Genomic DNA, 26167 nt, shown 5'->3' with positions numbered 1-26167 from the left:
AGTTCTGCTGCTGCTGCTGCTGCTGCTGCTGCTGCTGCTGGCCAGATCCCAGTGGGTCTGCAGTCTTGTGAGGTTGGGGTTGTTTGTTTCTGTGTTCTTCAGCCTTTGCCTCAAAATTCATAGTTTTCCTGCAGTATCTGAAGACACCTGAGGGAAGTGAAGGGGAATGTTACCTCCATTTAAATCATCCTCCCCTTCCTCCACTCTCCTTCGAGTCATGGTCTTCCATTATGCACTTCCTCACTACCATAGATGCAAATGTTTTCAGTGTTCCAGATTTGCATGTCCTATTTCTTTGAAACATTCCCATGCTACACAGGTATTTATTATGGCACGTATCCTGTGGGCAAGTGGAAATATTATTACTGTTTCAGAGGAGAAGATGGTGACCTGGAGATGTTGTGATTTACTCAGATCTCAGAGAAGGAGATAAAAACTAGGGTTGTTGGCAGGGTGAGGAAGGCAACACTGGAGGGTGGGTGCCAAGCCTGATGCCCTGGCTCTTGGACTTCCTGTCCTGTGCTTTCTCCCCAAATAGTTCTTCTGCTACAATATCCTCAACGAGTCCAGCTTCCCCTCAATGGAAGACTTGAAGTATCATAGTTTTGTAAGGTACTCGTCTGTTCTGTTAAAGAACACAGTAAAAAATGAATTTCAGTCAAAATCTTTTTACCCCCGTACATTTTTGTGCCACAGATACCTAAATGGCCTGGAACTGGCCATGTCGATCAGACTAGCCTTGAGTTCACAGAGAGCTACCTATCACTAAAAATGTAAAATGTTGTCTTTTAAAGGGATGAGAGTGTAGCTCAGTGGTATACCCAGTGACAGAGTGCAGGTCCAGCATTTGCTAGACCTTAGATTCTATTTCCTGTACCACAGTAAACAAACAAGTAAATTTAAGAGCCCAGGTTTGTTTCAGACATCTAGATTTATCTATACCTTCATAATATTTTTCTCATGGAAATCAAATAGGAATTTCTGCCACCCCCTTCTATCTCTTCAATCCAACCATAACTAAAATTTGACTTAATAATGGTATCTGAAATTAATTTTAATTTTTAATGCAATGCATAACATCTGATTTTGTAGTGCATATTAAATGCCAGAATCCTTTTATATCCCAAGAGTTTTAAACTGCTTTCTGTTAATTAAGCTTTTTATTTTGAAGTAATTGTGGATGCAGATGCCTCTGTAAGAAATGAAATGGAAATTCCACATACTCCTTACCTGGCTTCTCTCAGCCTACACTATTGCTATGGTGATAACAGCATGGACATGTGCAGCCAAGCCTTAGAGTACTGCCATCCCCACAAAGATCCCCACGTTGTCCTTTAGGAGCCCTGTCTACTTTCCACTCCATCCCTCTGTAATCTTTGCAGCTGCTGATTTTTCAAGTCTCTCGGTTTGGTTTTTTGTTTTTTTTTTAACGCTACCCTTATGGAGCTGTGCAGTATACAGCATTGTGCTGCCATGCTTCTGCCTCTTTTCTTTGCGTATTGCTGGGGAGTAAACACAGGCAACTAAGCATGCAGGGTTGTTGCCCTACCACTGAGCCCTGTGTGTCCAGCCTGGATGGACTTTTTCATTGGGCAGAGTTCTTTGGAGCTTCCAGTGTGTTGTGTGTAACAACAGCTTGTTCCTTTGTGTTACTGGCTAGTATCCCCTGATAGCTGTACTTCATTTAATCACTCACTAGTTGAAGGAAATTCACCCTGTTTCCAATTGGGAGATAGTTACAAAATAAAAGTAAACTTCTGTAGGCATTCATGTACAGATTTTTGTATGAGCAAGTCTTAGTTTTTCTGGAATAAATGTCTAAAGGCACAGTTGCTCAGTCACATTGTAGTTTGGTTTGATTCAGTTTGCTTTTTTCAATTTGTTTGTTTTGTCTCTTTTAGAGACAGAGTCTCAGGTAGCTCAGACTAGCCTCAGACTCGTTTTGTAACCAAGGCTGGCCTTGAACTCCTGATCTTCCTGCCTCTGCTTCCCAGTTTTAAGGAATTGTCAAACTGTTCTCCAAAGTGGCTGTACCATTTAGCATTCCCACCAGGAGCAGATGAACAATCATTTCCTCCAGGTCTTCGCCTGTGTTTGGTGTCAACACCATTTTTTTTTATTTCCCTTACTGAGAAGGTCTGTAGTAGTAGAGCATTACCCTTAAACTTGCCTACCAGCTAATGATGGATGTCTTTGTTTGTGTGCGCTTGTTTCTGTCTGTCTGCTTTGCTGAAATGCCTGTGCTGACCAGGTTACTTGCATTTTATCATTATTTCCAGTTTCTTATGTATTCTAGACGTTCGCCCTTTGTGAGAGGCATGGTTTGTAAGGATCCTTTCTCCATCTGTAACTTGTCTCTTCCTCCTGACAGTCTTTGAAGAAGAAAAACTTTTTATCTTGATGAGGTTCGTTTTTATCTGTTTCCTTCTCGTAATCATAATTCCATCATCCACTTTAAGAACCCTTGCCCTAAACTATATCCCAGAGATGCTTTCTATCATGATTTTTCTTCCTGAAAGTTTTTAGGTTTTACATTTAAGTCCACGGTAGATTTTGAACTGCTTTTAAGTAGAGGCGGCTGACTTAGATGAAGATTAGCTTTCTAATTTAGGGGTATCTGACTCTCTGGTATCTTCATCTTTGTCAGCAGTCAGGAGGATATTTATGTGGGTTTATTTCCAGGTCTCTGTTTTGTTCCCTTGATCTGTTCATGTAGCCCTTTGCCAATACCACAGTCTTGATTAATGTAGCTGCACAGTACACTGGATACTTGGAATTGGTTAGCCTCATTATTCCCATTCTGTTTCTCTTTACAACATTATTTTAACTATTCTCATTTCTTTGCTTTTCCATATAAAGTTCAGAATAATTTTCTTCACTTTTATAAAAGGGCTGATTTTTGTTTTGGGTGGTTTTGGGGGGGGAGCGAGGGCGGGGGCAGCGGGTGAGACAGGTTTTCTCTGTGTATCAGCTCTAGCTGTCCTGGAACACTTTGTAAACCACTCTGGCCTCGAACTCACAGAGATCTACCTGCCTCTGCCTCCTGAGTGCTGAGATTAAAGGCGTGTATCACCACCGCCTAGCAAAAAGGGCTGATTTTTAATAGGAATTATTTATCAATTTGGAGAGAACATCTTGACTGCATTGAGAACTATAGATCAGTTTTCTGTTTCTGTGGATTTGCATATTCTGGCCATTCATGTAGGTGGAGTTGTATAGTATGTGGCCTATTGTGTCTGCCACCTTTAACATAGTATGTGTGTTCAAGGTTTATCCATGCCACAGCACATGTCAGCACTGCATTCCTTTGTATTACCAAATACCATTCTGTTGGACAGGTCTTCTGTATTGTCTCTCTCTACTCATCAGTTGATGGACGTTTGGATTACTCATACTTTTTGGCCATGGTGTGTCTAGGAACATCAATATATGCAAGTTTTTGTGTACATGTGTTTCTAGTTCTCTTGGATAGATATTGAGGAGTTGAATTCCTGGTCATATGATACTTTCTTTTTTTTTCTGAGAGCATACCGAACTCTATCTTACCATCGGTAGTACAGGAGGTCTGTGTCCTCTCCACAACTCATCATCACTTTGTCGGTCATCTTGATTATGTCCACCGTCGTGGCATGAAGGATTTTAAAAACCGTGTGATTTTAGTTTGTGTGTTCCTGATGACAGATGTTGATGAACACCCTGTTTGTGTGCTTATTGGCACTTGTATATTTCCTATGGAAAAAGGTCTATTCCGATCATCTGCTCGTTTTAAAACTGGTGATTTTTCCACATTAGAAGTTCTTTTGTTTATTCTGGATACTAGACTCTTAACAGAAATATGATTTTCAGATGTATGCTCCCATGCTGTGGGTTGTCTGGGGTTTTTGTGGGACTTAGCTGGAGGAATAAATTACATCTACCCTTCTTTCCTAGAAGCAAAAGTCTCTCAAACTAGTTTTGTAATAGCTTTTGGAAGGGCCAAAGCATGTCTTATTGCTTCAAGCTCCCAAGTACTTTATAGTCAGTGTGGAGAAAAATCCTATTCTAGCATTTGGTTGTGTGTGTGTTTCACATTTAGCCATGAATCAGCTTCAGGGAGAGACCTTTAATGTTTACATTTCCATGTATTTTTGTGACTTAGCTCTCTGGTGTGCAAAAGCTGTGGGTTATATGCTAAGATGTACAGCCTGTCAACCTCTGGGGCTCCCAAGGCCTCAGGAGCCCTAAACACGTCATTGTGCCTGAAGGTTATCATTGCTGTAGGTGAAAATGTTGAGGAGTCTGCTTAAGAAGACACTGAGCGGGCGGGCCATAAAGCCCAAACTGCAGGGAGACGACTCACCTGTGGATGGTTTTAAGCTCTGCAGCCAGAGCCATGGAAATAGGCAGGATGAGTAAGCAGTTCCCATTTCTAGGCTAACTAGGTGAGACTTTAATCTTTTCTTATAAAACAGTGGTCAATTTAGAATTAATCACACACACACACACACACACACACACACACACACACACACAAAATCAAGAGTTCTGTGGCATGTCATGTCTATGGCATGTCTTCTGGTCTCTTCCTTCCTCCTGAAAGAGGCTCTTTTGTCTCTGTGCTCCGACTCCACTTCTCACAGAAGCCTGAGCCCTGCTGTACAGCTGGGGCTGACATCAGAGTTATGGGGAACTCGCAGCATTCTCTTTGTTTCATGGGTGCCTAGGTGTTTCTTTCCAGTCCCCACCACTGAGGACTGTGCCAGAGGGGCCTGACTTCTGACTTGCATTTTGCTCAGTCCCAGCGGCAGGCAGGACTGTGTGTTCCAGGCACCTCTCTGGGTCTCGGTTCTGCAGCTCCACAGGCTTCATTAAGGACACTCTAAACCGGGCTCTTCCTGTGTGGGTCTCATCTTTCATGGGCGCTGCATTGTTCTCTCGCTTCGGTTTTCAATCTAATTCAGTTGTCTGCTGCTTTCCAAATCCTGTACCCTCCTCCACTTGGTCTTTTCTAGCATGATTTTTATTTTTGTGGATGTCACCTTCCTTTTGTTACATCTACACAACTAATCATTTCCTTTTCTTCCTTCGTCTCTCCTTTTCCTGATTATTCGATAATAGTTTTGATCTTAAGCACTCAAGCTCATTACAGACTACATGCGCTTCGTTTTCATTTGGTATTTGATTTGTCTCTTACGTCAAAGGAAGGAATGTATGTGAAAAGCTTTTACAAACCAGAAAGCTGTAGACCCACGTATAACTGATCTGGTTAACAAAGGACCACTGTGCCGCCTCTTTTCACGCTCCTGCTCCTTCCGAGCCAAAAGAACTTCTCCGTAGAGGAGGGAAATATTGAAGAAAAAATAAAGCCGTGGAGCTGTCTCTTAGCAACTGAATTCCTGCCTTATAAATCTTACCCTCTCTAGATTACTGCTGCTCAGAATCATTTGCTTTTGTTACATGCTCAGTACAAATAACGTTATTAAATTATAGGAACACAATGGGGAAAAAAATCAAAGCAGTGAGTCACTCCGTGAATCGATTGTACTCTGTCTTAGCACAAGGCTGCTGATAGAGTTGAGTTGTTTCTTTCTCTTGATTCAAATAGTGGAACTCTTATTAGATATCTTTCATTGCAACTTCAGTAGTAAACAAGGTAGAAGCTAAACATCACCTTAGGCGTTTCTAGGTTGCCCGAGTCGACGGCTCATATGTGTACTCTGTAACATAATTATGTATCAATTAAGTTGTATATCATTTAAAGGAAATCAGAAGATCGGATAGATGAAACAGAAGCCAAATCAGGATGTGATTAGTTACATTATAAAATAACTTTTCTCTAAGGACTTCTCAAACGGCAGTTTTGGAGTGTATTTCATCCAGCTAGTATATTTCTAGTGTCTCCCACACTAGAACACAGGAATAAAGATTGTGTGTGTGGATGTGCACAGATAAATAGCCCTGGGCTTTCTGTAGACTGAAGGTAGATGAGGCAGTCTAGTCGGTGATATATGCCTTGTGAGAGGCGAGCTGCTCGCTGTGGAGGGAGGGAGGGAGGGAGGGAAAGGCCACTCTTCCTGCTGGGGAAGCCAGAGCAGGGACTGTAGAAATGAAGGTCAGCAGAGCTCAGGGTGAGCCATGAAGACCCGCTGGAAGTCAGCAAGCTGCTGGCATTACCCTGCTAGAGCTGGGAACTCAAATTCAGTATTGGGCAGTGGACAGCCACTCAGCTTTTATTTTGCTTTGTTTGGCTTTTTAATTAGTCTTATTTAGGAAAATTTGGCAATAATACTGGATTTCAAAAAGTCTTAAAAGATTAGTTCTCTAATAGCTTTTCAGGCTCCTTTGGTATAAAAGACATGTTTGTAAATAAATGGCCTATGAAGTTCCTCCATTTCCAGTCATTTTGTTGCAATTAGATGAAGTAAGACAAAGCACTCATTTGCCACACCACTATAAAATGCCTGATAAAATGCCACTTCTCATACTTACTCAAATCATTTACAAGGGGCCAGGGCGGCCCTCTTACCGTCTCCCTTCTCCCGCTGAAGCAGTATAGAAACCCTCCACTCTCTTTCCCCGCATACCTGGAGAAGGGTGGATTTCTATAAAGAAAAGCCTTTTGTTACTAGCCCTCTTAGATCTGTTCATAATTTTGCCAGGTATCTAGAAACGCAGAGGTTTTTGTTTTTCTGCCTTTTCCTTTAGTCAGTAGGAAAAGCAAATGATGGTGGTGAATCCCTTGCCTCTGAGCACACTGGTGGACGTCTGCTGATGGAAGACGATGGAGTGCTGTGCAAACCTACAGGAAAGGGTGATAGTGAAGAAATTAATTTTCCGGACCGGCGTATAGCGTAGTGGTAGAGCACTTACTTAGTATTCAGTCCCCCGCACTGTGGAAATCTTAACAAAGGCGTGCGTACATATATAAATTTTAGGTACTTTGTTAGTAGGAACAGTATTAGTTGTGACTACAGTATTTTAATAGAGATTAAATAAATGGAGCTGCCTGTTGTTTTCCATTCCTCAGGGAACGTGTAGCATCAAAATGATCCTGTGATCGAAGAAGGAACATTCCCTACAGGTTACAATGTTTTTAAACCACAGGACTGCGATTGTCCCTTAGGGTAGACTCCTTGCCTGCCATGCAGGAAGCCTGGGGTTCACTCTCCACTACCAGTTACAATAAAACACCAGTAGAAAAGCCGGGTGGTTCTGTGAACCATACTGGAAACCGGGAGGTTGGGAATGCTAATCCTCGAATAATTGGTAAGTTGCTGCATTGCTGGGCAAATTGATGAGGTTTTTTTTTTTTTTTTTTTTTTCCTCCCAGTTTTCTAACTAGATTGCCTGAAGCTCCCCTAAACCTAAAGAAACTGCCACTTCAACCACACACAGCGTAGGAGACACAGGAAGGGACCTGTCACTAGGGCTCTTGTGGCGAGTGTTTTAAGGATAAGACTCTAAGATGCTGTACAGCAAACTAATTAGCGTTTTCTTCCAAAGCTCGGTGTGTTGACCGGCAAGTCCACACTTGAGTTCAGAGCTGCAGCAGCGAAGGGGGCGTTCAGAAGGACTGATGGTGTCTGCTGTGGAATTCCTGGGGCGAGTCTCGGGTCCAAGGGCTTAGTGTAGACATTTAAGGAGTATTTGCTCTTTCTTTCTCTCCCTCCGTATATCCTCCCCACAAAAGGAGAAAAAAGCTTTGACCCAAGAAAGAAAAACTCAAAGCTCCTAAAACAGATTGTATTTGGTTCTTGTCTGGTTCCTGGTGGCTTGGGAGGGTCTCTCTTGAGCTGGCTTCAGGCCTCCTTAGCAGTCCCGATTTCTCTCTGGGACTCTGGAATAATACCATCTGAGTTTAGGGGCACACTGCACCCTTCCTATCCTGATAGAGAGTGTGTGTCCTAAGATAAAACCAGGCAAAAGTAACGATAATAATTAAAAATAAACCGAAAGCAGTGCATGTTTACTCTGTGATGAATTCATGGTAAAGCTTTAATAACAATTTAAGTCTGGTATTATTTTGAAAATACATTTAGGGGTTTAAAACGGGATTTATTTTCCTCTCAGTCTCTGACCCAAACATGAAGAACAGTTCAGAATAGTGCTTTGAAAGAGCAGCGCATGCCATTTGTCAAAAGCATTACTTTGATCTGAAGTTAGGCTGGATCTCATGGTTTAAAGAGGAGCAAAACTATAGAAATGAGAAATTATTTTGAATGTTTTTCATTTACCATGTTTAGGTGCAAGATTGAACTTGCCATGTTGAATTAAATCAAACTTCAGCACACTCAGTTTAAAAAATAATAGTAATCATAGCCCTGGCTTGAAAGCTGGAATTGGATTCATTTGAAAACCAGAATGATCATGGACCAGTTTTAAAACATGAAAATGCTCCAGAGCACCTTGGCTAGAGCTGAGTATTGTAGGACCAGACCATAAAACATGAGGGCTGGGCGTGCTCCCCAGCAGTGGGAACCTCGGCACACCAAGGCCGCAGTGAATACTGGTGCCCAGATTGTGTGGTCTGCTTCAGGCTGCAGCATCAGCATGAATAGTGGACTACGTGGTGGGGGGCAGGGGAAGCCGCAGAGACAGAGTGGAGTGGAAAGAGTTGCCTGGGTGGCCGCAGAGCAGATTTTAGACATTCAAAGATGATGGCTTCTTTCTTCCTCTTCCTCTGGATATCTAACCAAAGGAGGCCATGGGGGCTATAAGGAGGAGGAAGTCTCCGACTCTAGAAGGGTAACACGAGGGAATGCGGGCTCTAAATGATCGTCTGTATTGCCTGAGACTGCAATGTCTGGGGCAGTGCAGCTGGACTTAAACTCAGTGGCCCAGAGCATTCCTTGGTTCCCTTTCTTTAGCTGATGCCGCATAATCCACAAGGCTGTTTAGCATGTGTGGTTCTCTAGTCACAGGACAGAGGAGCTGAGGGGGTCTAACTCTCAGCCCAGTTTCACAGAGGTGCTCATTGCCAACAATAAAGCATGTCTAAGATTTGTCTTCTCTTTCTAGGGAACAGTATGACCAAATACATCGAGAAGCTAGAAGAGATTAAAAAAAGTGAGTACCACTACTGATGGCTTGAGAGAAAGGATGGAGGGCTGTAGTCAGTCGGCCGTCAGCTGGCTGCCACTCCCCGGCTGCCATGTGTGCAGGGCTGTGGGGTCAGGTGAACCTGCAGGTGCTTGCAGACACTAGGCACCCTGTGTCCACTCAGCGTACACCCTGTAGGGGACAGTAGTGTTAGAATGTGGGAACAGTCACAGCCCAAGCTTCTGGTTTCTGGCCCTGCAGTCTTTGTGGTCTTTTGTTCTAGTGCCCTGTCTTCTTATTTGATCCATCCCTGAGATAGGGTAATAATAGCTCTCTTCGTAGTGTTCTTGTAAGTAGTCATCGGCAAATGCGGTGAAGGACTAAGAGGTCTGAGGAAGCAGACTTGTCCTTAGTCTTCTACATTAGCCATTCGTTGCAGTCTGTTTTCTTTTAATTAAAAACCATATTTCACACAGATCCCTTTTAGAAGCTAATCCTCTGCAGAGATACCTGACTGGTCACTGAATGCATTGCTCTCACAGAGAATGGTCATTTTTTTTAAAAAATCTGTATCCCAAACCAGTCGATATGAAATGTCCATGTTGAGGCCAGAATTAAAGCAGATGTTTTCTAAGCTAGATTCTCTTTGTGGAAAGTAGGAGAAGCCAGAGTCAGGGTATTTGGCTAATAGGAAGAGACGCACGCACCCCAGCTCAGGATTCGGCTCTGCTAACATGCATTTTCTTGGGAGAGAAATTACAATTCTGAAATACATCAAAACTTTTTTTTTTTTTGGACAACAGGCCTTTTAATTAAAAAAGATAATGTCCCATCTGAATTGCACAGTGTAGGGAAACCCACAGTAGGTGTGGCCTTGAGGCAGCTTTCTACTCTCTATTTGCTACACTCAGCTAGAAGACCTACTTCTATAGACATTTTAGAGAATGTATTTAATAGTAAATAATAAATACAACGTCACAGGATTGTTCCTTTTCATTTCACATGATGTCAGTTATATGTCTTTATATAAGATGGATTAAATTTCTGAACTGAAGGAAAGTCTTGTGTACTCACCGACACCGCACTGCTGGAGTCCTCAGTTCGGCACCCAGCCGGGCTGCTTCTGGTTGGGTTTGTGGCCCTTTCACCGCCCTCCCATTTGAAGCTAGATGTCTACTCACATGCCCTTACCAGGAATTTGTTCCCTACCAGGATCTCTTCCACCCAGATCATCTAAACCTTGCTTGAAAACATTTCTTAAGAGTACAATGTGGTTTCCAGAGTCCCTAAACTTCAATGGAGACTATCTCCTGCAAAGACCTGTTCTTGGAATTGAATCCCTGAAGATAGTCCCTCCTTCCTTCCTTAGAAGTCACGGCTTCCTCTCACCTCCATTGGGTGCTTTGTGCTCATCCCCACAGAAACACTTTAGAATCTGGTTTGGCACCCACATTTTAGAAGCTGTTTCCTCCCCCTCCCCCATCCCCACCCCATTTTCTGTTGCAAGTGTTCTCTGGGGTCTAAAGGGAGGAGAAGCTGCCTGGTTTCTTGACATTCTAGACCCAGCTCTCTGCTGGCCTGACCTCAGATGCCACGTCTGTCTGTGAAAACACAAACCTTGTTCTGTTCCTTTCTTTGACTTGTCTTCCTCTGTGAGTTCGACTTCCTTTTCTTTGCTAATAACACATTTTAACAGAACCCTGAAAATGCAGAAATCCTTTGTAACCTGAACATTCTTTGCCCTGTACCTGGGGAAAACGATGCTCTCTGCTATTGACCATTGACAAAGCCCATTCTTGGGACCTGGTGATTAGATGATACTAGTTGGACCCAGTGTGAAACATCCTAGATAGTCAGGTCTCTGTCCTTCCAGTAACTCGAGAGAGGCCAACTCAGACCCTGGGCTCACTGGAGAAGCAAAGCTTGATAGTGTGTCTGAGCTAGGATAATCGTTCTTCTCAGAGTCTGAGAGGAGCCGGAGTAGTAGAAGCCCCATTCTTAAAGCTGTGTTCGCTCTTGCGAGGACAGACTAACAGAGCTGTCCAAGTCATCTTTTTATACACTTTAAAACTCTGCGTAAGACTTTGACTTGATCTTTTGTCTGGGTAAGAATGTCAGAAAGTCCTACTGACGGCTGTCCTCCTAAACCAGAACCAGGTATGTATGTAGCCCCCAGGCTGCAGTGTGTGGTGGGTTCCGAGGCTTGTACGAAGGCTAGTTAGTCTACACGCTATAGCAAAGCTTGCTACTTATGTGGTATCGTTTCTGTTTAGCTATGGGGATTTTAATGTGTACATTTTATACTTACAGGTGTTTCAAGCTATGTAACAATACCAAAAGAATACCAGTGCGTAGATGTCAAAATTGAAGCTCCTTGAAAGCTATTGGCTTTTCCATTGTCTAATTTATTGCTATTTTGATTTACAAAACTTTTCTTTAGGTGGGCAGGTTGGTGGCAATTTGAGGGAAATGCTGTAGCAGCTCGCTTGTATTTCTGAGGACTTTACTCAGCCTGTTGGGATTTGTATCCAGGCACATTTATTAACTTATTTTATCCAGTAGAAGCTGCTCTAAGAACTTTCTAGAAATAATAGTTTACTTGCCAAATTGCTCTCTTCATGACATTTTCAAACAGAGAAGTTTCAATTCCCTGCAAGAAAGAGCTGTAATATATTTAACAGATGGTTAGTTTTTAAGGTATTATTATTTCCTGACTCTAATTATTAAAATATTTGGTAAATCAAGCTTAGATTAGCCTCCAAAGTAACCGTCCAGTTTGTGCTGAGTTTTTTTGGGAATTCATGGAACTGATTAGTAACACCAAGTAAATAATCTTAAACACCTTTAATCCTTTCCTTTGTTGCTAGGAGTCTTGGGTTATGAGACATTCTGTGAAGGCCATGGCAATTATCCGGCTAACCTTTAGTAATTCTAAAATAATGAGGCGGTCTTTAAGGAGTCCTGGGCACCAGTGTAAAAACCGTGAACAGGAAGGAAGGATAAAGGCGGGCAGAGTTCAACAATGCAAGCTTTAAAATTAGCTTCATTGTTAGAAAATTTTCAGGAAGTGAGCTTCTGGTGAGAATCTTCAGAGCAGATATTAGAAAAGTGAGATTGTCCGGTTTTTAATGTTTGTTGGATGTGATATGAAGATGTCTTTTTCATTGTTTGAAGACAAGGTCTTGCTGTTAGTTCAGGCTGGTCTTGAACTCAGGATCCTCCTGCCTCTGTCTCCCAGTTGCTAGGACTGCAGAATGTTCTCCTAGGCCTGGCTGATACAAAGAGCTATTGATGGGGCGGTGGTGGCGCACGCCTTTAATCCCAGCACTCGGGAGGCAGAGGCAGGCAGTTCTCTGAGTTCGAGGCCAGCCTGGTCTATAGAGTGAGTTCTGAAACAGCCAGGACTACACAGAGAAACCCTGTCTTGAAAAACCAAAACCAAAACCACAACAACAAACCAAAGACAACAAAGAGATATTGCTGCAACTGTAGAATCGCCCCCGTTTGAGTTATATTTCAGAACTATAAAGATGATGCTGAGTGAACACGCGTTATTTCGGTTGGTTTTTGTGGATTTTATTGTCATTCTGGTCAGAACACAAAGCATAATCTACCATCCAGCCGTCTTCAGGTGAGCAGGTACTGCAGTAGTGTTGTGTTCTGATGTGCAGCAGACCTCCAGAACTTCCATCGTGTAAAACTGACGAGGTTGGTTTTCTTTAAAGAAGCACCCATTAAGTCGTGAGGCCCAGTCATGACCTTGCACCAGCACACACACACACACACACACACACACACACACACACACACACACACACACAAGTGATGTCTCATGTCTCTGGCATAGTTTACAAGCACAGGGGAAAAGTGATTGCTCTCTTTGAAGTCAGAGTCAGAATATCAGGGCAGAGATGCCTTACCAGCTGTTTGGCCTGAGGCAGCTCTCAGCTTCTCAAGAGTCTCTGTCATCATCTGTAAAATGTAGACGTTATCCCTTGCTTTGTTCTGAAAGGGATTTGAGGCAGCTCACACGAATGCATGCCACACAGTATGGCTGTAGTAGAGACAGCTTAGTGAAAGGAAAGCTCTTGAGGTGGCCAAGCACACGTGTGTGTGTGTGTGTGTGTGTGTGTGTGTGTGTGTGTGTGTGCGAGCAAACACCACCTCGCCTTGAGCACACAGTGGAGACCAGATGATGAGTTAAAGCACAGTCATAACTTGAAAGTCACACCATATAACTTGATAACTAGAAAGAATAGCCCAGGGGGCTGGAGGGATGGCTCAGGGGTTAGAAGCACTGGCTGCTCTTTCAGAGGACCTGGGTTCAATTCCAGCACCCACATGGCGGCTTACAACTGTCTGTAACTCCAGTTCCAGGGAATCTGACATCTTTACACCAATGCATATTGGTGTTTAAATAAGTTATAAAAAAAAAAAAAAAGAGCGAGAGAGACCAAAATGAACCCACATAAACGCATGTTGTATTCTGCTTTTTTCAGATTATAGATACAAAAAAGATGAACTTTTCAAGAGACTAAAAGTTACCACTTTTGCCCAGCTGGTAAGTTCAGTGATCTTTTGATTGGAGTAAAGGTGAATTGGTGCTGTTCTACATGAACATTCTAGGTATCTCTCGGATCTTTTTGCAAGGAGTGGCTTCAGGCCCTTCCCGTTTCACCACAGGGGGTGAATTGGTGTCTATGGGGGTGATGTTCACAAAAGGATGACATGAAATTTTTCTCTTTAGTAAGGGTTCCATAAAATAAATATATCTGCATTCTGGTTTTAATGATTAGATTTGTGGTTTAGGTTATATTTTACTTTGCACACTTTTATTTAGAATCTAAGATTGTCGATTCTAGATGGTTTGATTTTTTTTGAAACAAGTGGCTGCCTTGTTCTGTCGCTGAGCCTTCTGAACTGCTGTGCTCTGAGTTCTTTCCTCACTCCAGTGGAGGCATTGTCTTCCCTCACTGAAAAATAATGGACAAGGTGTCTCTGTGACCCCCACACAAGAGGTTCGTTGATGTGACTCAGGTTGGATTTGAGGCTCGATGTCAGTGCTTTTAAAATGAACACTGTGTTAAGACAGACCATCTGTAATCAGCATATTCATAATTGCCTTTATTTCCCAATTGTATGGAGAATTGTCCATACCATTCTAGGTTATTGTAGGTCAGTATCACATTTTGAAGGGATACTGTGTCCTGCTGAATCAGTCTCTGCACAGATGTGGATTTAAACTCTTTTTCATGTTTCTCCGCTGAACTGATCCTTTTGGGCTTCTGTGTTGATACTGTGACATTCATTTACTTGTTTGTTTCCTGTGCTGTTTGTGTGTAAAGTTTTAAGTGAGTTTTTGTTTTTTCTGGAACATTCATCTGTGGTATAATTAGAACCCTGATGGTTAAGAGGCCTGAAATTCAGTAAGATTTGCCGGTTATGACACTACAGCTTCTTAAAACAAGATGGCTTTGGTGTTTGGAGTTTCCCAGTGTTCTGTAAACGACAAAATCGCCTGTGTTTAAAATAAAAACGCAAACACATCTACACATTTCATTCTTTTCTCTCAGGTCATTCAAGTTGCTTCCCTGTCAGATCAAACACTGGAAGTGACAGCTGAGGAGATTCAGAGGCTGGAAGGTAATGAGAATTGAGGATGTGCGGAACTAGCAGATTGACAAGGGTGAAAGAACTCACCCTGTGCAGTTACTGGTGTGTTCACAGGGACTTGGGTCATTGATACGCACGTCTGTTTGCAATTAGTTACTCTTGGAGAAATGCTATCTGGTGCCCTAATTATTCTCATTTCTTTACAAAATAATATTTTCTGACACACAATTTCAGTGTTTTAGATGTTTGAATATACTGCTTCCTTTTTCCCCAGAAAACACTTCTAATGTCTTCTGCAACACACAGGTTACAGAAGTCAGTGGGAAGAGAAACTAGAGAGCTGAGAAAACATCTCTGCCCCCATGGGATCCGTAGCTGTGTGTGCACACACATAACTGTGTGTGTGTCAGGGGAGAATGATACAGTGCTGAAGTTACTGTGTGTCAGGATTCATGGATGGAAGGAAGGCCACAGTCTTTAAGTGTGGAATTTTACTGTTTACTGTTTACTGTTCTCAAAAACAGGCAGGAAAATTTCCTAAGATGAGGAACCCAAGCATCAGGAGTTAAGCCCCGGTGGCATATCTAGTGAAGAGTGGACCTGGGACTTCACTCGAAATGTCTCCATTGTTATCACCAAGGCACTCTGCAGAGTTCCTTTAAGATATGTGAGATACCGTGGGAGGGAGTTCTCAGGAAGGAAGGTTGTTTTCCAGTTAGCCTGGACCAGGCTTCCTGAAGGTGTCTGAACCAGGCCTCAAGGGTGGGTACAAGTTATGAGGGATGAGAAGCCTAAGCAAGGTCTGGACATGAAAGGACGGCATGTATGCCGGGAATCTGGTAATCCAGGCTGGCTTTGGTCTTCAGGGATGGAGAGACACTGGGTGGGAGATAAGGCAGAAAGATAAGCAGGCTCCAGATTTCCTTGCTTAAATACCAACTGGAAAATAAACCCGTCTAGCTGTACACTCCTTTCAGGAGTGTACAGACGTCGGGTCTTGATCTTATCCTGAAGCAGCCTGTAATCAATGCGTGCCTGTTTACTAAAGAAGAATGTGTTTGTTAAGGTTGATGTAGGTCAGGAATTTAACTTCTGATTTCAAGACAGGGTTCTCAGGAAGTCTGAACACACTGGTTTTGTGCAACTCAACTGTCATTTTACTGGGCTGGTTTTTGTTAGGGAGGATAAAGAGAATCTGAAAACGACAGGAATTTATCTTTGACAGATGCCTCTCGCCCCGCAGAAAAATAAGGGTTCATTGTAACAGAGATAATTGAGTCTCCTCATACAAGCGCTCCCAATTTTAACCGGGTTATATAAGCACCTAGATTTGGCCTTTAATTCATTGCTGAGATTGCTGCACCAGAACATACAGGCACATGCAATTTTCTCTTCTGAGATAAATTTGCACAGCAAAATAGGTTCTTGTAAAGTAGGACGCCATAATGTGTGAGTAATATTAGTGTTTTTCTGGTGCTCTACATGGATAATAACTCAGTCGGAGCGCCTGGACAATAGGCTGTATCTGTGTGTGTGCTGCTTACCTTTGAAGAATGCAAAACCCTCCTTTTACAAGGGTAATGCTTTTTCCTAACTTAAAATAGGTTTCAAGATGGCAAAAATATATAAAGAAGAAAATGATAATAAACAGTAGTGAGTGTTGATGTTTGGGCCCATTTTCCTGCATCTCCCCGTTACAGTGCATGCTCTCTGTGTACAGCTTTGCTTTGTACAGCTTCAAATTAACATGTTTTTCATGAGTATTTTCCAATTCATTAGCCAGACTTCAAAAACATGACTGTAAAAGTTGTGTTCTTTGAGACATACCTTAATTTAATGATTCTACTGTTGGGCATAGCAATTTTTTCCTGATTTGTCACTTTGATGAAATAATGCCACACTGTGTTATGTGTAAACAGGCAAGTGAGTCTCGTTGTTCACTGAAAATGAATCGCTGCAGATGGTCGAAGGGGAAACCACTCCCACACCATCCCCAGTGTGGTTGTGACCTGCATGCATTCCTGTCAGAAGTAAATGGGAACACCTTGCCACTAAAACAAAATAATTAACCCTTAGAAACTACTCGCTCATACAGTGGATAAAAATTTATATCTAATCGTTTTATTTTTTAATTCTTTTGATAATGAAATTGAGCTATGTGTATATGTATGTGCATGTGCCCACATACATTCATTTACTGGGCCTCTCTCTTTTAAAATATTTTTATATGTTGTTTCCTATTTTATTTTTCTAAAACAATGCCCATCTTTTTTTTCTTACTGATTTGTGAACACTTTGGATAATTAGTATCTTTATACAACAAGAACCAATATAATACTGAAAATGATGAGGAAAACCTTTGATTATTTGTAACAATCTTCACTGAGTCCAGAATTAAGGATTAAAACTCAGTTCAGGCAGCCGGGCGGTGGTGGCGCATGCCTTTAATCCCAGCACTCGGGAGGCAGAAGCAGGTGGATCTTTGTGAGTTCGAGGCCAGCCTGGTCTACAGAGTGAGATCCAGGAAAGGCGCAAAGCTACACAGAGAAACCCTGTCTCGAAAAACCAAAAAAAAAAAAAAAAAAAAAAAAGAAAAGAAAAACCAAAAAAAAAAAAACTCAGTTCAGAAAGGACTGACATGTTTTACTGGGAGGAAGTCAATCAGGAATGTACCACAAGTGGTGCTTCTTCACTGGAGTCTTCGCTGAAACCCAGAATAAAACTTTGCATGAGACTAGGGCCTAGAAGTGTTGTGGTACTTACAGGGGGTGTGGTTGTATTTCTTTCTTTCTTTCTTTCTTTCTTTTTTTTTTTTTTTTTTGGTTTTTCGAGACAGGGTTTCTCTGTGTAGCTTTGCACCTTTTCCTGGAACTCACTTGGTAGCCCAGGCTGGCCTCAAACTCACAGAGATCCGCCTGGCTCTGCCTCCCGAGTGCTGGGATTAAAGGCGTGCGCCACCACCGCCCAGCTATATGGTTGTATTTCTAAGGGAATGTTTCGTCGCTGTAGTTATTGTAAATGAGATCTTTTCATGTTTTGCAATCAGTGTAGAAGAAAGATGTTCTATGTGCTTATTAGCATTTAAATCATAGCCTTAGGTTTGTCCATGTTCTCCTAGCGTTTGCTTCAAGTTTTTGGCATATAAAATTAAATTTTAGTCTTTTTAATAGTTAAGCCTCTGTTTCCTCTTTCACTATATTTGTTAGAACTGAAAATCCTCAAATGTTGTAGCCTTGTCCCCCTCTATGTTCTTAAAGATTATTGAAGACCTAGAGAGCTTTGGTATATGTGAACTGTATTTATGTAAATTGAGTATATAAAATATTATTTTTGGTTTGTTTTTCAAGACAGGGTTTCTCTGTGACACCCCAGCTATCCTGGAACTCTCTTTCTCTGTAGACCAGGCTGACCTCGAACTCACAGAGATCCACCTGCCTCTGCCTCCCAAGTTCTGGGATTAAAGGCCTGTTCCGCCACTGCCCGGCCAAGTATATTAAATTTCAACCTAAGAATTTAAGCAATATTTACTGCCACATATAAAAATATCAATCCTAATCCCATCACAAACAAAAATAATGTGTGTGTGTGTGTGTGTGTATGTGTGTGTGTGTGTGTGTGTGTGGTAATAGGACAAACCCAGGACTGTGTGCATACTAAACACATGCTCTTCCACTGAGTTTTATCCCCGACCCATAAAAGCATATCTTCAGAGTTTAAAAAAATCATTCCATTTCCTACCCAGAGTTTTACCAAGTGGCTCTAAGTGTTCTGTAAATTTCTTTCATGTCTGTTTTAATAGACGGCAGCTGATTTTGATATCTGCCTTTTGTCTTCAGTCAGTGCAGAGTGCTGTTTGGGTTGAAGTCTGGGAGGCAGATCTGGCTCAGTGGACCTGTAGTTAGTTGGGAAAGGGAGGGGATTTCACTAGCCACTTCAGTCAACTGTAGACTTTTCTTTGCTACTACAGAAAACCCGCCGACTGGTTCATTGTCCCTCCCGCTTCCCTCTCTTCCTCTCTTTGCTCCCCCCGCACCCCCTTCCCCTGTCCTAGCCTAGCTTCAGCCTCCCAGTTCTCCTGCTGGATCACAAGCCTGGGCAGCCTGCTCAGCAGGTTGTTCTGTCTGCCTCCTGACCCACATCGATGGACTTTTACACTCTGTCGTCCTATCAGAGTCCCGTGGTCTGCTCCATGCTTTCAGTGGATCTTCTGCCTGTGTGTGACGTCATATCATACACTGCTTATTTGTCACATGTCACTTTACTGAGCTATGGAAATCAGAAATGTGTCCAGTGTGGGGAGGCTCTTCATACTTCACCTCCGGGTGCCAAACACAGATTCCAGAATTCTGGGTTTTGTTCGAAATTTAGGCACTGACAAGAAATACCATCAACTGATTTTTTTTTTTTTTTTTAAAGAATGCTCACTCAATTCATCTTTGAGATGATGTCTGCAAATACACAAGTTAAGGACCCAGATTTTCTTACCAAGAAAGACCCCTGCAGCAAAAATGGTTGGCTCAGCTACATGTTAGCATTCTAACCCTTGTCCTTGACATTGCCATGGTATATATACATATACATATACATACACATATACATATGTGTGTGTGTGTGTGTTTAGAAAACCACCCTTTCATCACACAGAGTATTCCAAAGGCAAATACCTGCATCACAGAGACAGTTCTCTCGTTTTTTCTGACCTAGGGCCTTACTTACTTTGTAGCTCTGGCTGGCCTGGGACTTACTGTCTCAAACCTATCAGTCCTCTTGCCTCAGCCTCCCAAGTGCTAAGATTACAGCCGGGAGCCACCACACCGGTTCAAGGTGAGGTTTAATGAAAAGTATTAATCATTGTTTATGAGGGACGCTCTTTAGTATGACTGCCAAATGTATTTACTGCAAGAGCATGTGCAACAGGGGAAAAATAGGACTGCTAATAAATGTGATGCTTACCGGAGTGCTAGAGTTTTCACAGTCGTCTTTGTACCATGAGAGCAAATAAATACAGCTTTAAAAAAATGACAGCAGTTTTGAATTTACCTTGGCTGGTAGAATACTTGCCTACCAAGTTCAGGGCATTGGGCTCCGTCCTCAGCTGGGGTGGGGACGGACACAGATAACACCCTAAGAAAGAGTTCTCACTTAGTAGACAGCGTGACTGGGTCTGGAGGCGCTCCTGGGTTAGCTCACTGCATTTTGAGAGCTCTCTGTGTTACAACTTGTAGGCTAACTTAGCAATAGTGATTCGATTGGTTTTTAGCTTTGTATCAGTGGAGATGCCTAATAAGTAAACTCCAGCCCTGAGACTCCGTTTGGGTACTTCTTTTTAAAATTAAAAAAAATCTACATTTAGCCGGGCGGTGGTGGCGCACGCCTTTAATCCCAGCACTCGGGAGGCAGAGCCAGGCGGATCTCTGTGAGTTCAAGGCCAGCCTGGGCCACCAAGTGAGTTCCAGTAAAGGCACAAAGCTACACAGAGAAACCCTGTCTCGCAAAACAAAAATAAATAAATAAATAAATAAAAAATCTACATTTATTTGTGGGTGTAGGTGTGAGTGGGCATGCACACATGTGCAACAGTGCACATGTGGAGGTCAGAGGATGACTCCTGGGAACTGGCGCTCTCCTCTCACTGTGTCCTTCCCAGGGATCAGACTCATACCATCAGCTTGATGGCAAGTGCCTTCGCCTGCTGAGCCCTGAGTGTTCCTTCATTGCGAATTTTAGACAATGATTCTGCAACTTCGGAGGCTGCTGCTGATATTGCTGCCGAGACCAATGGGAGAGGGAGCCCTGGGGAGCAGCCACCCAGTCCTGTCCAGTTCCTCAACAGCGCAGAGACAGGCGACCCGAGTCGCTCCACTCTCCAGAGGTACTGGTGCTGGAGTCGAGCATTTCCCGTGTGTGCTGACCCATTTCAGTGACTGACATCCCGCATCTGAATCCCTGGCCCTTTACAGTCTTCCTCTTTATTTCAGTGTTGCCTGAGTCCTTCTCACCTCTTACCGAGTTAATGTGAGCGGATTCATAGGCGCATATTAATTTTACGTCTTGGTTCTGTTCTTCTCAGCCCTTCTACAGGTAGGCTAATTAGGGTCTTGCTTTTCCAGGTACTGTGTTTCTGTTCTGAGTATGAATTTTGTCCTGTCTACTGAAGCTCATGTGGTCCCGTCTAGAGTAAGAAAGACACAGTGCACAGAATGCCCTGGCATGGGATGGGCACAGAAGAGACTCACAGCAGCCATTGGCATTTATTCCAAACCACACGTGGCTCATCCTTTTTCTTTACAATGACTTTATTCCTTGCATTACTTCTCAACTGTTGATCGTGAGACTGGTGCTGCTTTTCAGCATGTATCCATCCCGTCTCTTCACAAAACAATTGTGCTAGAGAAATCTCCAGCAGAAAAAATACCATCATTGGTGCCACTGGGTTATTATTTTCAGAGCTGCTTTTGTGAAGGGGCTACAGAAAAATGCATGTAAGAGGATTTAGGTGCGGCTGGGGAGACGGCTCAGTTAAGAGCACTTGCTGCTCTTGCAGAGGACCTGGGTTCAGTTCCCAACACCCAGATTGCAGCTCAAAACCAGCTCCTGACCTCTGAGGGTTCCTGCAAACATGAGGTGCACACACACATACACCCAGGGATACACACACAGGCACACACGCAAACACATACATACACCCAAGTGCATGTGCACACACGCACACACACACAGAAAGAAAGAGATTAAAAACGAAGAGATATAGACCACCAGTGCCTCCTCGGAGGGTGCAGGTTCCCATCAGATAAGTTTTCTTCTCCTTTGCTTCATTGAAGTACACACTGTGTAGCATGGAGTCATAGTGTTTGTTGGATTTAAATGCAGATAGTGAAGTCCTGTGGTGGGAGAGGAACAAGGCAACATACCGTCTCTGCTTCAGCAGCACCTCAAGCCATCCTAGAGTTATCGATAGCCTCTTCCCACCTCCTTACGGACACTTCGCCACTTGCCATTTTGTTCATGGACCTGGTCGTCTTAGTCCTCTGCTGTTCTATACTTTCTTTATGACATTAAGACGGCAGCTCATGTTTAATGATCTTAGAAACAGAACTGTCAGTGATGAGCTCCCTTATTTTAGTCCCAGCTCTTCCCTTGTCTCATTATATGAATGAGACATAACTCTAAAAGCCTCTTCAGGCCCATCATCTTCCTGTATAAATTGGAAGTAAGTACAGATAACTATTGAAAATAAGGTTCAATGTCCATGTCGGGTAGGCCGTTATGTAAGTACAGTCACGCACCACATAATGACAGGACATTCCGAGAAATGTGTCATTAGATGATTTTCTTCCATGATGGAGTATCAGAGAGTGTACTTAACAAACTAAAATGGCTCCTCTGTCACTCTGCAGTGCCATCCTAAGGGAGTGCCATTACATTCTGTTCGCATGTGACTGGAATGTCTTCACATGGTCCGAGACTGGATGTGAAGTATATAAAACATTATTGGTACTTTATATTGTGTTTCATATACATACAAATCCTTTGCATTTTTCTTGTCCTGCAAACCTTATTCTCTGCTCATTTGTTGTTTTCTTACTCCTTCCATCCTATTGGATTAACTCTCTCCTCTTTCTTTCTCTGAATATTGCCTTTGTTGCTGAAGGCAGCATGTGCCCTGTACTTTCTACCCCTCAGCCTTCTAGCAACTTAACATGCATTCTCTGAGGATAATGATGAATACACACCAACTCCTTCTTGGGGTCCAGTATGGTAGAATAGCATCCCCACAGCCCTGCCTTCTGGAAAGAAATGAGGCACTCTGCCCATTTAGTTTTTCTTGGGGGTATCCTTGAGAAGACCAGAAATCCTCATCTCACCATGTCACCTGCAGAGACACATTTGACCTTTCAACCTCCCACCCCTGACTAGTTTCTGATGACCTATTTTTTTCTGCTTACAGCGTCATCAGTGGCGTTGGGGAACTGGATGTAGACAAAGGGCTAGTAAAAAAAGAAGAGCCCAGTGGTAAAGACAAGCCTTATCCGGACTGCCCCTTCCTGCTGCTAGATGTGCGGGACAAAGACTCTTATCAGCAGTGCCACATTGTTGGGGGTAAGAGAGGAGGAGGAGGAGGAGGAGGAGGAGGAGGAGGGCCCCTCAGTCCCAGGAGCGGAACCTAGCCGTCTCCGGGGAAGTGTAATACTAGCACAGGTCAACAGTCAGGGAAACTGTCTGTGCTGGCTCCATCACGGAAGCCCTGGGAGTGAGCACCACCACCTCCTCGAGAGAGGCTGAGCACTCCCACATCCTTGAAAGAGGCCGAGCGTGTTCTCCGGGGCTCCCAGGCCCAGTGCACAGTGCACTGAGCAGGGAAGCCGTTGGCTCCTTTGTTCATGGCACCCTCTCTGCTTTCATGTTTGATGAAGAACTTAGGTGTATTTCGTTTATGGCTCACTGATTTTGAAAGTGTATTTACCTCGTAGACTGTGAGCCAGCTGGGAAATGGGGCCAGACTGTAAGAGAGCTCAGGGCTTCCTAATCTTGTTCTTCTCTTGTAGCTTACAGTTACCCAATTGCAACTCTATCCAGGACAATGAACCCCTATTCAAACGATATTCTTGAGTATGTATCCTTTGTTGTATTTTAAGGAGTTGGATATTATCAGGATCTTAAGACTCCAACTTATCATGAACCATGTATGGAAACTACAGAGGACCTTTGACACTAACCAGGCTAGCGGATTTTAGATTTTCGGTTCCTAGCAGCTGCTGAGTGACCTAACTGTTGAGACAGATCCTCTTCAATCATGCTTCACTGTGCCAGAAAATACTAGGTTAAGGGGGTACAGTTGGTCGAGAGTTGGCTCTGAGACTCTGCTTCCTCTAGAAAGCTTGCCCGGATGGAACTTAAGTAGTAAAGACTTTTCTACTTTCTTTTTTAATTTTTAATTTTTTATTCATAATAACCATACAAGTAGAAAAATACTGAAAATATTAAAAAGAAAACTAAAATATCCTATTATCAGACAGTTGAGGATCAGCTCCTGTCACAGTGCTGGTCTCTCTGGTTCTGACCATTTTCTGTAGGTGTATGTGTAATTTGTTGTTGTAAAATTGAAGACCTACTGTACCTGTTACTCACAGCTGTAATTCCCCGTGCTAATGTAAGCTGTTGGTAAGCTTCATTTTTGACAGTATGTAATACCTCCTTGTCAGGCTTCCTTCCTAAACTGCCCCTTCGTTGGGGACTTTCAGTGGTTCTGTTGGATGATGGATGTACTGGACAGAGAAAGTTAAAATGGAGGCCGTGCTCTCTCCTTCCCAGTACTGTGAGGGAGAGAGAACTAGAAGGTGGGATGTGTGCAACTTGTACTGTCAGGACCTAGGTCATGCTTGTTCCAAACACCGAACCTTAACTCACCTCCCAGAAAAATGCTCACGGCAAGATCATCATCCTCTACGATGACGACGAGAGGCTGGCGAGCCAGGCGGCCACCACCATGTGTGAACGCGGGTTCGAAAACCTCTTCATGCTTTCTGGGGGTGAGCAAAGTTGCAGTCTGCCTTGCACACCCAGTCTGCACCCAGCAGCCTTCAGACCCACACTTGTCACCTCTCAGTGCTCAGTGTTAGGACCTTAGCGTTGGGCAGAGAAAAAGCCGTGCTGTCTGGAAGGAGCCAGGAGTCCTGTGAGATGTCCTCTAGTTCTGTCTGCACGTCTTTGTGGGGTTTGTTTTGGGGGAAAATGGGGAGTTTCTTTTTTTTTTTTTCACTGTAGATTTTCTTGATTTGAGGCCTTGATGTTTTTTGGAACAGGATCTTGCTACATAGCCCAGGTTGGCCTCAAACTCTTAATCTTCCTGCATCAACACCCTACTGCTTACAGGATTACAGGCATGGCCACCAGGTCTAGCTAGCACATGGTTTGAATTCCTAAGATAACAGCATTGCTGCAGGGTTCTGTAAGAATGCTAAAAACCTGAGCAAAAGATTTCCTATGGAATTCTTGGCTGGCATTTCCAGTTTACATGTTGACACAGCAGTGGAGGATGATTTCAGATCTTCAGCTTGGTGATGAAGGCTTAGAAGATACACAGGCCTCTTCTAGCTTTGCTGGGGCCTCACTATGTTAATCCTGCTTTTTCGTATGCTCTCCTACATCTAGGTCTGAAAGTCTTAGCTCAGAAATTCCCAGAAGGACTGGTCACTGGTGCCCTGCCAGCCTCTTGCCAGCAGGTCCTCCCTCATGCTTCTGCCCGGAAACGATCCAGCCCCAAAATGCCACCCCTGCCAGCTGAGAACAAATGGAGATTTACCCCAGAAGACTTGAAAAAGATAGAATGTTATCTGGAAGCGGACCAGGGCCTGGCAGACAATCATAGTAAGAGCTTCTGACCTTTGTTTCTGGTGGAGCTTGAGCTGATATCTTTGGCTATCCCTCATCATACAAAAAGTCCCTTTATTATCCATGTTCTTGAAGTGCTTGAGGTCCTGTGCATGACGCAGGTGCTAGTGAGGCTCACCGGTGATGGCAGAGATGAGGCGTCGAGGACAGACATGGAGTTCAGCCAGCAGCTCGGGTGTCTGAGGCAGGCAGGGTGTGGGCACACAGATTCCTTCTGGGGAGATCCGCCCTTCCTTCTCTGCTTTTGGGTTTGTTTAAAGGCCTGCCTGGAGCCTCCTGCTCTGTCTTCCTGCCTTTGCCCGCTGCTTTCTCTCCCCTCCTCAGTCGCCCTCACCCTGTATCCCCACCTTTACCAAGGAAGAAGTGTGAGATAGACCAGAGTTGTTGAGGAGAGGGAAGGGGAAGAAAACAGACGGTGTGAGCGTCACCCACCCTCCCCCTTCCCCAACATCAAGCTGATCTCAGGGATGAGAACTAGATCCTCACTGGCCCACAGTAGACTCTGTGGAGAGCTTCATTAGGAGTGGCCATAGGCTGAGCATTGTTAGCTTCCAAGTGTTCTTGGCCGATTGTCCCTGGAACCCTTCTTGCATCTCTGCCCTTCTTTCTTGCTCTCTTCAGGCCGACTGAACCAGAATAACTCCGGCGGAAGAGACTTGAAGGTGCCTGCTGGCCGCAGTGGCCCGAGCCTGCCCACCGGGGGCCCTGCTAGCCACTCGAACCCCCGCACACCCAACAGCGGTCACCTGCAAGGCAAACCCTGGAAGTGAAGAGCTGTGTCCTGTAGTCTAATAAATGTCCCCCCCTTTCGGAACCCCCAGCACTCCCAACTTGGTCATTTCAGAACTGGTGTAGAGGAAAGCCACACTCCAGGCCAGAGCAGGCCCACTCTTCCCTTCACTCAGGAAGGGTTTTGACAGATGACCACAAAAACCAGAGGCTTGACAGGCCCTACTGCCCTGCCTATTGTTTACAGGATATCCATGTCTTTGGAAATTGAATAGGAAAGAAGAAAGATACTTTCTTTTAAATAAGGTCCAGCCTGTTTGCTCTGTAACCAGTGTTGTTTTGTAAATAATTCAGTCACATCTGCTGGTGTGTTCTTCCCAGCCAGCTTTTTTCATTCACTGTTGATTTCATGAAA

General features: G+C 43.6%; 1 protein-coding gene across 3 annotated transcripts in view; it reads left to right on the top strand.

Annotated features, from left to right (window-relative positions):
* Positions 1–25837, top strand: part of Cep41 (centrosomal protein 41) — a 40265-nt gene extending 14428 nt beyond the window's left edge. For all 3 annotated transcript variants that reach the window (XM_059257516.1, XM_059257518.1, XM_059257517.1), the window contains 9 exons: positions 8998–9045; positions 13518–13579; positions 14592–14661; positions 20359–20503; positions 22580–22731; positions 23178–23245; positions 24047–24161; positions 24784–24999; positions 25645–25837. In XM_059257516.1, the coding sequence (XP_059113499.1) occupies positions 8998–9045; positions 13518–13579; positions 14592–14661; positions 20359–20503; positions 22580–22731; positions 23178–23245; positions 24047–24161; positions 24784–24999; positions 25645–25793 (1025 nt within the window). In that variant the 3' untranslated portion in view covers positions 25794–25837. The remainder of the gene's footprint in view (positions 1–8997; positions 9046–13517; positions 13580–14591; positions 14662–20358; positions 20504–22579; positions 22732–23177; positions 23246–24046; positions 24162–24783; positions 25000–25644) is intronic.
* The last annotated feature ends 330 nt before the right edge of the window (positions 25838–26167 follow it).

Source organism: Peromyscus eremicus, chromosome 3, assembly GCF_949786415.1.
Source record: "Peromyscus eremicus chromosome 3, PerEre_H2_v1, whole genome shotgun sequence".
In the NCBI taxonomy this organism is placed as follows: domain Eukaryota; kingdom Metazoa; phylum Chordata; class Mammalia; order Rodentia; family Cricetidae; genus Peromyscus; species Peromyscus eremicus.
The sequence above is the reverse complement of the archived record's forward strand: the minus strand, read 5'-3'. Positions and strand labels throughout refer to the sequence as shown.